General features: G+C 44.6%; 1 protein-coding gene across 5 annotated transcripts in view; it reads left to right on the top strand.

Moving 5' to 3' along the window:
- LOC133615127 (paired box protein Pax-7-like) overlaps positions 1 to 13,162 on the top strand; it is a 132,573-nt gene that overhangs the window by 66,207 nt on the left and 53,204 nt on the right. For all 5 annotated transcript variants that reach the window (XM_061973490.2, XM_072916387.1, XM_061973502.2 and 2 more), the window contains exons 5-6: positions 9,724 to 9,923; positions 10,048 to 10,213. In XM_061973490.2, coding sequence (XP_061829474.2) covers positions 9,724 to 9,923; positions 10,048 to 10,213 — 366 coding nt within the window. The remainder of the gene's footprint in view (positions 1 to 9,723; positions 9,924 to 10,047; positions 10,214 to 13,162) is intronic.

The following is a 13,162-nucleotide window of genomic DNA, read 5'->3' on the forward strand; positions in this document are numbered from 1 at the left end:
TGACGAGCACAAAAGTCCAATAACAAAACACCACTCGGGTTCAGATCCGGGCGGCCATTCTTCCCAATCACGCCTCTCCAGGTTTCACTGTCGTTGCCAACATGAGCGTTGAAGTCCCCCAGTAGAACGAGGGAATCACCCGGGGGAGCACTCTCCAGTACTCCCTCGAGTGAATCCAAAAAGGGTGGGTAATCTGAACTGCCGTTGGGCGCGTAAGCGCAAACAACAGTCAGGACCCGTCCCCCCACCCGAAGGCGGAGGGAGGCTACCCTCTCGTCCACCGGGTTGAACTCCAACGTGCAGGCTTTGAGCCGAGGGGAAACAAGAATTGCCACCCCAGCCCGTCGCCTCTCATTGCTGGCAACGCCAGAGTGGAAGAGAGTCCAGCCCCTGTCAAGAGAACTGGTTCCAGAGCCCTTGCTGTGCGTCGAAGTGAGTCCGACTATATCTAGCCGGAACTTCTCCACCTCACGCACTAGCTCAGGCTCCTTCCCCCCCAGCGAGGTGACGTTCCACGTCCCAAGAGCTAGCTTCTGTAGCCGAGGATCGGACCGCCAAGTGCCCTGCCTTTGGCTTCCGCCCAGCTCACATCGCACCCGACCTCTATGACCCCTGCTATGGGTGGTGAGCCCATTGGAGGGGGGACCCACGTTGCCTCTTCGGGCTGTGCCCGGCCGGGCCCCATGGGGACAGGCCCGGCCACCAGGCGCTCGCCATCGTGCCACACCTCCGGGCCTGGCTCCAGAGGAGGGCCCCGGTGACCCGCGTCCGGGCGAGGGAAATCTGGGTTCCTTGTTCGTGTTCTTCATAGAGGTCTTCGAGCTGCTCTTTGTCTGATCCCTCACCTAGGACCAGTTTGCCTTGGGAGACCCTACCAGGGGGCATAGAAGCCCCCGGACAACATAGCTCCTAGGATCATTGGGACACGCAAACTCCTCTACCACGTTAAGGTGGCAGCTCAGAGAGGAGGGCTTTTAACCCGGTGCGCTTTATATATGGATAAATATTAAGATTCATTTTCATAAAGTTTCGATCTCGCAACTTCGGTAAACAGCCGCCATCTTTTTTCCCGGTAGAACAGGAAGCGCTTCTTCTTCTACGCAAGCAACCGCCAAGGTAAGCACCCGCCCCCATAGAACAGGAAGCGCTTCTTCTTCTACTGTAAGCAACCACCCGCCCGCGTAGAAGAAGAAAAAGCGCGCGGATATTACCGTACGTTTCATTTCCTGTTTACATCTGTAAAGACCACAAAATGGCTCCTACTAAGCGTCAGGGATCCGGTTCATGAAAAGACGCAATCTCTCCATCCTCACACGGATTACTATTTCACAGCAACTGATATTCCTGTGAACCGCACTGTGGATACAACGGGAGCACGTACGGTGAATATTCGCACCACAGGGAATGAGAAGTCATCCTTCACTGTGGTTCTAGCTTGCCATGCTAATGGCCAGAAACTTCCACCCATGGTGATATTCAAAAGGAAGACCTTGCCAAAAGAGACCTTTCCAGCCGGCGTCATCATAAAAGCTAACTCGAAGGGATGGATGAAGAAAAGATGAGCGAGTGGTTAAGGTAAGTTTAAGTTTACGCGAAGAGGCCGGGTGGCTTTTTTCACGCAGCTCTGTCCATGTTGATATACGTATGTTTGTGATTGCACATTTGCGTACATTTTGGGAGTGAACAGAGTTGTTAGAACGCTGGTTTTTAATATATTATTAAAGTTTGACTGACCTATCTGACTGTTTTTTTGACATTCCTTTAGCGCAGTTAGATGCGGCTTACAACACCGGGCGGCTTATAGGTGGACAAAGTTTTGAAATATGCCGTTCATTGAAGGCGCGGCTTTTAACCCAGGGCGCCTTATGGTGCGGAAAATACGGTACCTTAACCACTCGCTCATCTTTTCTTCATCCATCCATCCCTTCGAGTTAGCTTTTATGATGACGCCAGCTGGAAAGGTCTCTTTTGGCAAGGTCTTCCTTTTGAATATCACCATGGGTGGAAGTTTCTGGCCATTAGCATGGCAAGCTAGAACCACAGTGAAGGATGACTTCTCATTCCCTGTGGTGCGAATATTCACCGTACGTGCTCCCGTTGTATCCACAGTGCGGTTCACAGGAATATCAAAAGTCAGTGGAACCTCGTCCATGTTGATAATGTTCTCTGGCCGGATCTTTTTTTCAGCTATCTTGTTTTTACAATATGCACGGAAAGTAGCCAGCTTTTCTTGAAAGTCTTTAGGCAGTTGCTGTGAAATAGTAGTCCGTGTGCGGATGGAGAGATTGCGTCTTTTCATGAACCGGAAACCTGTCGCTTAGTAGGAGCCATTTTGTGGTCTTTACAGATGTAAACACACAAAGGAAATGAAACGTAATATCCGCGCGCTTCTTCTTCTTCTTCTACGCGGGCGGGTGGTTGCTTACAGTAGAAGAAGAAGCGCTTCCTCTTCTGTGGGGGCGGGTGCTTACCTTGGCGGTTGCTTGCGTAGAAGAAGAAGCACTTCCTCTTCTACGGGGAAAAAAGATGGCGGCTGTTTACCGTAGTTGCGAGACCTAAACTTTATGAAAATGAATCTTAATATTAATCCATATATAAAGCGCACCGGGTTATAAGCCGCACTGTCAGCTTTTGAGTAAATTTGTGGTTTTTAGGTGCGGCTAATAGTGCGGAAAATACGGTACATCCATTTTTGCCCTCAAAATTCTATGATTCTATCTATGATGACAGTGTAAAAAGTTTGTTTGTTTTTTAATTTAGAAAACTTAATAAAACTAAGAAAATCACATGTACAAAAGCCAAAAGCAGTGAAGTTGTCACGTTGTGTAAATGGTCAATAAAAAGAGAATACAACAAATCCTTTTCAACTTATATTCAATTGAATAGACTGCAAAGACAAGATATTTCATGTTCACACTGACAAACTTTATTAGGGCCCGCATGGCCCATTGCATAAGGACTCCCACAGGGAGTCCTTATGCAATGGGACATAAGGACCTATTGAATTTGTAAGGTTTTATTATTATTATTCTTCCGCAACTTTGCGCTGTAATTTGACCCCCTTAACATACTTCAAAACTCACCATCAGTAATATACGGCAAAACTTTTTATCAAAAAACCAAACCTCAAAACTCAAAATTGCGCTCTAGCACCCCCTAGGAAAAAAAAAAAACTAGACTGCCTGTAACTCCCACTAGGAAGGTCGGAGAGACATGAAACAAAAACCTCTATGTAGGTCTAACTTAGACCTAGTTTTCATAATTGTATATCCGCGGGCAAAAATCAACAGGAAGTTGGCAATTCCCCCTTCAAGACAAAAAAGTACTAAAAACAGTCAATTTTGTCTCTTTGAGCTGTATTTTCACCCTCTTAACATGCTCTAAAACTCACCAAACTGAACACACACATCAGGACTGGCAAAAATCTCGAATCGATCTGATAAAAAAACCTAACCCCAAATCTCAAAATTGCGCTCTAGCGCAATTTTTGAATAAAACGCAGAAAAAACTGCTCCTCGGAAGAAAAAAATGACAAAACTGCCTGTAACTCCCACTGGGAAGGTCGGAGAGACATGAAACAAAAACCTCTATGTAGGTCTCACTTAGACCTACATTTCATAAATTGACAACCCCCAGCAAAAATCAACAGGAAGTTTGCTATTCCCCCTTCAAAACAAAATTTTTGTAAAAACCGGTCATCTCCTCTGAGCGCGTTTGTCGTTTCGGCTTCAAACTAACACAGGAGAGAGATTGATGATTAAAAGTTATCGAAAGAGTTTTTATAACTGCTCCGGTTTTGATTTTATGACCCTTCAAAGACCCGCTGCGCTGATGCTGCTGCGCTGCTGTTTTTTTTAAGATGGCTGCTTAAAAGCAGGAAGCACCAACGTGCCCACACAATGCAGACAAGGTAGGTACACTAGACAAAAGTCTTGGGACACTTCAGACTAAAAGTAGACAAAAGTATTGGGACACTTATGACTATCACTGGACAAAAGTATTGGGACATTTAGGACTAGCACCTGCCAAATATGCGGGCCCGACCAATGCTGCTTGCAGCTTTAATTTTATTTTGCAAATAATCATCAACTTAGAATTTAATGGCAGCAACACATTGCAAAAAAGGCATTTTTACCACTGCGTTACACGGCCTTTCCTTTTAACAACACTCAGTAAAGGTTTGGGAACTGAGGAGACACATTTTTGAAGTGGAATTCTTTCCCATTCTTGCTTGATGTACAGCTTAAGTTGTTCAACAGTCTCCCTTCTCATATTTTAGCCTTCACACATTTTCGATGTCTGGACTACAGGCAGGCCAGTCTAGTACCTACACTCTTTTACTACGAAGCCATGCTGTTGTAATACCTGGCTTGGCATTGTCTTGCTGAAATAAGCAGGGGCGTCCATGATAACGTTGCTTGGATGGTAACATATGTTGCTCCAAAACCTGTATGTACCTTTCAGCATTAATGGTGCCTTCACAGATGTGTAAGTTACCCATGCCTTGGGCACTAATACACCCCCATACCATCACACATGCTACCTTTTACACTTTGCGCCTATAACAACCCGGATGGTTCTTTTCCTCTTTGGTCCGGAGGACACGACGTCCACAGTTTCCAAAAACAGTTTGAAATGTGGACTCGTCAGACCACAGAACACTTTTCCACTTTGTATCAGTCCATCTTAGATGAGCTCAGGCCCAGCGAAGCCGACGTCGTATCTGGGTGTTGTTGATAAACGGTTTTCGCCTTGCTTAGGAGAGTTTTAACTTGCACTTACAGATGTAGCGACCAACTGTAGTTACTGACAGTGGGTTTCTGAAGTGCTCCTGAGCCCATGTGGTGATATCCTTTACACACTGATGTCGCTTGTTGATGCAGTACAGCCTGAGGGATGGAAGGTCACGGGCTTAGCTGTTTACGTGCAGTTATTTCTCTGAACCCTTTGATGATATTACGGAGCGTAGATGGTGAAATCCCTAAATTCCTTGCAATAGCTGGTTGAGAAAGGTTTTTCTTAAACTGTTCAACAATTTGCTCACGCATTTGTTGACAAAGTGGTGACCCTCGCCCCATCCTTGTTTGTGAATGACTGAGCATTTCATGGAATCTACTTTTATAGCCAATCATGGCACCCACCTGTTCCCAATTTGCATGTTCACCTGTGGGATGTTCCAAATAAGTCTTTGATGAGCATTCCTCAACTTTATCAGTATTTATTGCCACCTTTCCCAACTTCTTTGTCACGTGTTGCTGGCATCAGATTCTAAAGTTAATGATTATTTGCAGAAAAAAAATGTTTATGAGTTTGAACATCAAATATGTTGTCTTTGTAGCATATTCAACTGAATATGGGTTGAAAATGATTTGCAAATCATTGTATTCCGTTTATATTTACATCTAACACAATTTCCCAACTCATATGGAAACAGGGTTTGTATATGCTGTGCTATTGCCACAATGTACATTTAAGGGTCATTGATCTGATTTGCATACCTGCCAACTTTTGAAATCAGAAAAACCTAGTAGCCAGGGTCCAGGGGCCGCAGGCCCCGGTAGGTCCAGGACAAAGTCCTGGTGGGGGGTTGAGGCTTCGCCCCCCGACGCAAAATGATTATTAGCATTCAGACAGGTTAAAATGTTGCTAAAACCATCACTTTTCTATCAGTCACAGTGACTTTTCAAAACAAAAATATTACAGCAAAAATCATATGGGTTGATTGACATGTTTATTCTGTAAGCTAACTTCAATATTATATTATTATTATTTTGACAGTTAATGCCAGTAATCCTGTCAACCTTTCACAAGACTTCAATTTGTTAATTGAAAGTATAAACAGTATAAACACTTTTTACAGTAAACAAATGGTAAAACAGTACTAAACAATTCCATTAAAAAAAAATTGGTGTCATTATTAACTTTCTGTCCAAGCTTGTATAATCTACTGCCTTGTATAAAATATTCTGTGCCAAAAATTCACATTTCTATCACAATTATCATACTGTAAACATGGTAAGCTCACTTCATTAAAATTAATAGTCCTGTCAATAGCATGGAATTACAATTCAAATGTAGTTTTTTTGTAAGCCTTTCAAAAGAATTCAAAATATGAAAAATGAATGAAAATTAATTGAAGCCATCAGACACTTGAAAAGTGGCACATCACATCTCTAATGTAATCATTTGAACTTTTCAACAGAAATAGCACTGCAAAAATATTAAGGACATACTTCTGTATTTTGGTAGTTATGCTGTCAACATTTAACAAGATTTCTTCAACTTGGACTTGAAAGCATAAATAGTATAAACACTTTTAACAGTATAACAGTACTAAACAATTCCAATGGATAACATTGGTGTCATTACCTTTTTGTGGCTAAAATCCAAATGTATTCTATCAGATTGATCATACTGCAAAAATGATATGGTAACTTTATGATAAGTTTACTTCATTAAAATGTAATTCAATAGCATCATAAATAAAACTTCGGCATTTATCACATCCAAAGAATCTGTTTGGGCGACGAAAAACGTTGAAAGTTTTCCACTTGTATCGCTAGCTACGGCATTAGACTTGTGTTTTTTTGTCCCAGTGTGGTCTTTTACATGGCTAATTCCTCCGTGTCCGATCGAAAAATCTTGTCTGCACAAGGTGCAATTCGCGTAGTTTTCACCCTTTTTGGAACGGATAATTATTCCCGGATAGGCTTTTGAATATTCTTCACGGAATGACTGCAGTTTTCTTTTCGGTTTAAGACTCGTTTGCGATTTTTCTCCGGCTGATTCCATGATCGTTCGCTCGTTTGGAAACAATGGCAACTGGTGCCTCGTGCTTGGCAGCGGTGCTATAAATAGCCTCGCGCATTTTAAAAATATATTTTTTTTTAATTAATGAAAAACCGTATTTTTTATCACTGCAACCGTAACCCGGAATAGGTTGATGAAAACCGTACTAATTACGGGAAAACCGGAGTAGTTGGCAGGTATGCTATTGCCACAATGTACATTTAAGGGTCATTGATCTGATTTGTTCACATTATCCACAAGATTGCAGCAAAGATGTGTCAGTCAGAGTCTTCCTGGTGTTTAAGATGATTTTGAAAACACTCCGCGGTTGAACTCATGACGTCTCGCCGGTCAAATTGAAGAGGCTGGCGAGCTGCACTTCAGGGTTAGGCCGTAGTTTGGACACCACTGCTACAGTTTGCAATATGGGGCACAAAAACAAAAAAATGTATCTGTTGTAAACAAACCTCCATCATAACCTTTACTAGTTTGGCAATATTTGGACTTTTTGTGCGTCTGGCAGCCTTCCTCTGTGAGGGAAGATGAAAGAAAAGACAATCTGTTTCCACAGAGGGACAGACTGTCGAGCGCTCAATCTCATTACATAACTGCAAATTGATTTGGCCTCGTTCACTCCAACGGCAAAAAGTGAAGCAATTGAATTATTATTAGTTCACCAGAATGTGCCATTTTGCCACAACAATGAAGACACGGCTTAGCTGGGAATGAATTTCCATTTGCTTTGCAAGTTTTTGTGGCGGCGCACAATGACGGGGATTTGGAGAGAAAGAACGCACGGGCGCGCGGCGCTTTACTAATCATATTCTCACTGCAGTTGTTTACACCTCGTGTGCACCGGTCATTATTGGGCTTGCCAAACGTGCCTGATAAGACCTACCTTAGGTGGAGGCTGAGCGTGGTCCTCACTATAATCTGGGCTTCCTATTATCATTTGAAAAGACCGAGGCCCCTCCTCCTCCTCCTCCTCCTCCTCCACTGGGCTGTCAAACTTCATGCCAAGGATCCCATGCTGATCCGTGACAACGATGCTGGTGCTTGACAGAGATGCTGCCTGGACACTGCAGACTGCAGACACATCTAAAAAGCACAAACGTGTGATTTTCAATCCTACATCTTTAGCCCAGTCACGCTCATATTCATCCTCACGCTTCTGTGCTTTCATGCACTCACAGTCTTAAGAAATGACGCGCCAGGGACTGCAGATCGAGCGCTGTGTTTTTTTTCACGGCCGATACCAGTTAGTAGTACTCAAGGAGGTTGATAGCCGATGTTATTTCAACATGAATAGTGTACGTCGTCCATACTTGCCAACCTTGAGACCTCCGATTTCGGGAGGTGGGGGGAGGGGGTGGGGGTGGTCGGGGTGGGACGGGGGCGTGGTTGGGGGCGTGGCTAAAAAGGGAGGAGTATATTTACAGCGAGAATTCACCAAGTCAAGTATTTCATATATATATATATATATATATATATATATATATATATATTAGAGATGCGCGGATAGGCAATTATTTCATCCGCAACCGCATCAGAAAGTCGTCAACCATCCGCCATCCACCCGAACTAACATTTGATCAGAACCGCACCCGCCCGTTGTTATATATCTAATATAGACGATGCAAGGCATTAGTGAGGTTATAAAGCTTTTGCCTGTTAAAGAAAGGAGACTGATCCAATGCAGCACAGACATTCGCGTGCCACGCTGTCACGACCCAGACGCACACCAGTGCGCAATCATATGGGAGCCGCGCTGAGCGCACCTCCAAGCGCGTCTCGCTGCCAGCGACGGCCGGGTATGGGCCCGACGCTCCAGCGCCATCCATTTTCAGGGCTAGTTGATTCGGCAGGTGGGTTGTTACACACTCCTTAGCGGGTTCCGACTTCCATGGCCACCGTCCTGCTGTCTACATCAACCAGGGTGAGCCCCACCCCTTTTGTGAGCGCACTGCGCGCGGAGTGACCCCTGTTACGCGCCCCCGACAACAGGGGTGGCGGGCAGGTAAGCTGCGCGGGCGGAGTGACCCCTGTTACGAGCCCTCGGCCACGGGGGTGGCGGGCAGGTAAGCTGCTTACCTGCTGCGCGTGACGCCGGCCGCGGCGAAGGCGGATGAGGCGGGGTGTCGTGCGGTGGGCGCGGTGGTGACCCTGGACGTGCGTCGGGCCCTTCTCGCGGATCGCCTCAGCTACGGCTCCCGGTGGGGCCCTCTCGGGGGAAGGGGCCTCGGTCCCGGACCCCGGCGAGGCGTCCCTTCTCCGCTCCGTAAAAGTGTCCATCTCTTTTCTTTTTTCTTCTTCTGTTGTGGCATATGCAGCAGGTGCCTGCTCGTTTTTCGTATGTGGGTAACAACATTTAACTATGTATATATATTTACCAATTGGTTTAAGTGCCACCCGCCTGAATCTATTTAAAATCTAATTTTTTTTTATTTCAACCGCCCGACCCGACCCGACCCGCAGATAAAATCTAATTTTTTTAATTTCATCCGCCCGATCCGCGGACTCCGCGGTTGTGCCCGCAAACCGCGCATCTCTAACACACAGTCTTAGATCACCTTCAAAACGCCCACTAATAGTACACACAATTTCTCACTTTCCACGCACTATTAAGCATTAGTTATTTGGATTTTAGGTGATCAGGCCCGTAGTTCCTCGGAACGTTGATTTGATTTGGTAGCACGCGCTAAGCTGATCCACTAAACTTGTGAGCAGAGGATTGCGTCTCTTAAGTGAGCGGAATAAGGATCGTCTGTCTTCAGGAGCATGCAGAATATATGCTGAGCATGCAGAATACTGGGGGGAGACACAAATCACCATTCAGCAGGCGCAGTGTGATTTATCAAGGCCTATCACTGTTCTGCGGGCGCCTTTTTGCCTCTGAAAAACCCCCCAAGCTGACACGGTTGCGTCTGTGAACAGGAAGCCGGATGGATGAAGTGTCGGACGTGGAGTCGGAGCCGGATCTCCCCCTGAAGAGGAAGCAGCGCAGGAGCCGCACCACCTTCACGGCCGAGCAACTGGATGAACTGGAGAAGGCTTTTGAACGCACCCACTACCCGGACATCTACACCAGGGAGGAGCTGGCTCAGATGACCAAACTCACAGAGGCGCGCGTCCAGGTAACACGGCACCGCCCACTTCTTCATTTCCTGCTCTTCTCTCTGACATCACAGTCCACCCACCAGCTGATTGGAAACAATGTGTATGAAACTAATACAATCTGGTTTTTTGGTATTTTTACAGGTGTGGTTCAGCAATCGCAGGGCCAGGTGGCGGAAACAAGCGGGAGCCAATCAGCTAACAGCTTTCAACCACCTGTTGCCTAGCGGGTTTCCCGCCACAGGGATGGCCGCCATTCCTACGTACCAGCTGGCAGACTCCAGCTACCCAAGCAACCTTTTGTCCCAAGGTACCGCACACCTTCATATGTTCTCAGCATCAATTGGAAGAGAAACCTGTGCAAGGGTTGGCTGCTCCGTAGGATTTCAGACATTTAAGATTGAACCTCCTGACACACAGAAAAATAAACATCATTTTGATTCATATTATTGTGGGGGGAAAAATGCCACAATACTTATTTTGACTTCTGATGTCATTCCCAGTGGACAACTCCATTTGGTAAAAAGTAGTGTTGTCCCCATACCAATATTTTAGTACCGGTACCAACATGTATTTCGATACTTTTCTAAATCAATCAATCAATCAATCAATCAATGTTTATTTATATAGCCCTAAATCACAAGTGTCTCAAAGGGCTGCACAAGCCACAACGACATCCTCGGTACAAAGCCCACAAAAGGGCAAGGAAAAACTCACCCCAGTGGGACGTCGATGTGAATGACTATGAGAAACCTTGGAGAGGACCGCATATGTGGGTAACCCCCCCCCCCCCCCCCCCCCCTCTAGGGCAGACCGAAAGCAATGGATGTCGAGTGGGTCTGACATAATATTGTGAGAGTCCAGTCCATAGTGGATCCAACATAATATTGTGAGAGTCCAGTCCATAGTGGATCTAACATAATATTGTGAGAGTCCAGTCCATAGTGGATCTAACATAATAGTAAGAGTCCAGTCCATAGTGGGGCCAGCAGGACACCATCCCGAGCGGAGACGGGTCAGCAGCGCAAAGATGTTCCCAGCCAATGCACAGGCGAGCGGTCCACCCCGGGTCCCGACTCTGGACAGCCAGCACTTCATCCATGGCCACCGGACCTGTGTGTCTCTCCCCCTCCACAAGGGAGAGGGGGGCAGATGATAAAGAAAAGAAACGGCAGATCAACTAGTCTAAACAGGGGGTCTATTTAAAGGCTAGAGTATACAAATGAGTTTTAAGATGGGACTTAAATGCTTCTACTGAGGTAGCATCTCTAATTGTTACCGGGAGGGCATTCCATAGTACTGGAGCCCCAATAGAAAACGCTCTATAGCCCGCAGACTTTTTTTGGGCTCTGGGAATCACGAATAAGCCGGAGTTCTTTGAACGCAGATTTCTTGCCGGGACATATGGTACAATACAATCGACAAGATAGGACGGAGCTAGACCGTGTAGTATTTTATACGTAAGTAGTAAAACCTTAGTCACATCTTAAGTGCACAGGAAGCCAGTGCAGGTGAGCCAGTATAGGCGTAATATGATCAAACTTTCTTGTTCTTGTCAAAAGTCTAGCAGCCGCATTTTGTACCAATTGTAGTCTTTTAATGCTAGACATAGGGAGACCCCAAAATAATACGTTACAGTAGTCGAGACGAGACGTAACGAACGCATGAATAATGATCTCAGCGTCGCTAGTGGATAAAATAGAACTAATTTTAGCGATATTACGGAGATGAAAGAAGGCCGTTTTAGTAACACTCTTAATGTGTGATTCAAAGGAGAGAGTTGGGTGGAAGATAATACCCAGATTCTTTATTGATTCGCCTTGTGTAATTGTTTGGTTGTCAAATGTTAAGGTGGTATTATCAAATAAATGTCGGTGTTTAGCAGGACCGATAATCAGCATTTCCGTTTTCTTGGCGTTGAGTTGCAAGAAGTTAGCGGACATCCATTGTTTAATTTCATTAAGACACGCCTCCAGCTGACTACAATCCGGCGTGTTGGTCAGCTTTAGGGGCATGTAGAGTTGGCTGTCATCAGCATAACAATGAAAGCTAACACCGTATTTGCGTATGATGTCGCCTAGCGGCAGCATGTAAATACTAAAGAGTGCAGGGCCAAGAACCGAACCCTGAGGAACTCCGCACGTTACCTTAACATAGTCCGAGGTCACATTATTATGGGAGACGCATTGCATCCTGTCAGTAAGATAAGAGTTAAACCACGACAAAGCTAAGTCTGACATACCAATACGTGTTTTGATACGCTCTAATAAAATATTATGATCGACGGTATGGAAAGCAGCGCTAAGATCAAGAAGCAGCAACATAGATGACGCATCAGAATCCATCGTTAGCAGTAGATCATTAGTCATTTTTGCGAGGGCTCCTAAATAAAGGGGATCACAAAAAATGTCATCATTGTAACAAAAAAATCTTAGTGTACACAAAACATATGTTTATTATTGTCATTTAGTCCTTAAATAAAATGTTGAACATACTAGACAACTTGTCTTTTAGTAGTAAGTAAACAAACAAAGACTCCTAATTAGTCTGCTGACGTATGCAGTAACATATTGTGTCATTTATACACCTATTATTTTCTACACGTTATGAGGGACAAACTGTAAAAATGGATTATTAATCTACTTGTTAATTTACTGTTAATATCTGCTTATTTTCTCTTTTAACATGTTCTATCTACACTTCTGTTCAAATGTAATAATCACTTATTCTTCTCTTCTTTGATAATTGACATTAGTTTTGGATGATACCACACATTTAGGTATGGATGTGATACCAAGTAGTTACAGGATCATACATTGGTCATATTCAAAGTCCTCATGTGTCCAGGGACATATTTACTAAGTTTATAAACATAATATACATTTTTTAAAAAGGAAAAAAGATTTTGTGAAGATAAAAAATAACGATGTAATCATAGCAGTATCGACTAGATACGCTATTGTACTTGGTATCATTACAGTGGATGTCAGGTGTAGATCCACTCATGGCATTTGTTTACATTCAGGAGCGCTAGCTTTTGTTAGCGGTGAGCTATTGTATCCTCCTATGGTGTGTAGTAGAGATGCGCGGATAGGCAATTATTTCATCCGCAACCGCATCACAAAAGTCGTCAACCATCCGCCATCCACCCGAACTAACATTTAATCAAAACCGCACCCGCCCGCCATCCGCCACCCGCCCGTTGTTATATATCTAATATAGACGATGCAAGGCATTAGTGAGGTTATAAAGCTTTTGC

Source organism: Nerophis lumbriciformis, linkage group LG01 (assembly GCF_033978685.3).
Source record: "Nerophis lumbriciformis linkage group LG01, RoL_Nlum_v2.1, whole genome shotgun sequence".
Lineage (NCBI taxonomy): Eukaryota > Metazoa > Chordata > Actinopteri > Syngnathiformes > Syngnathidae > Nerophis > Nerophis lumbriciformis.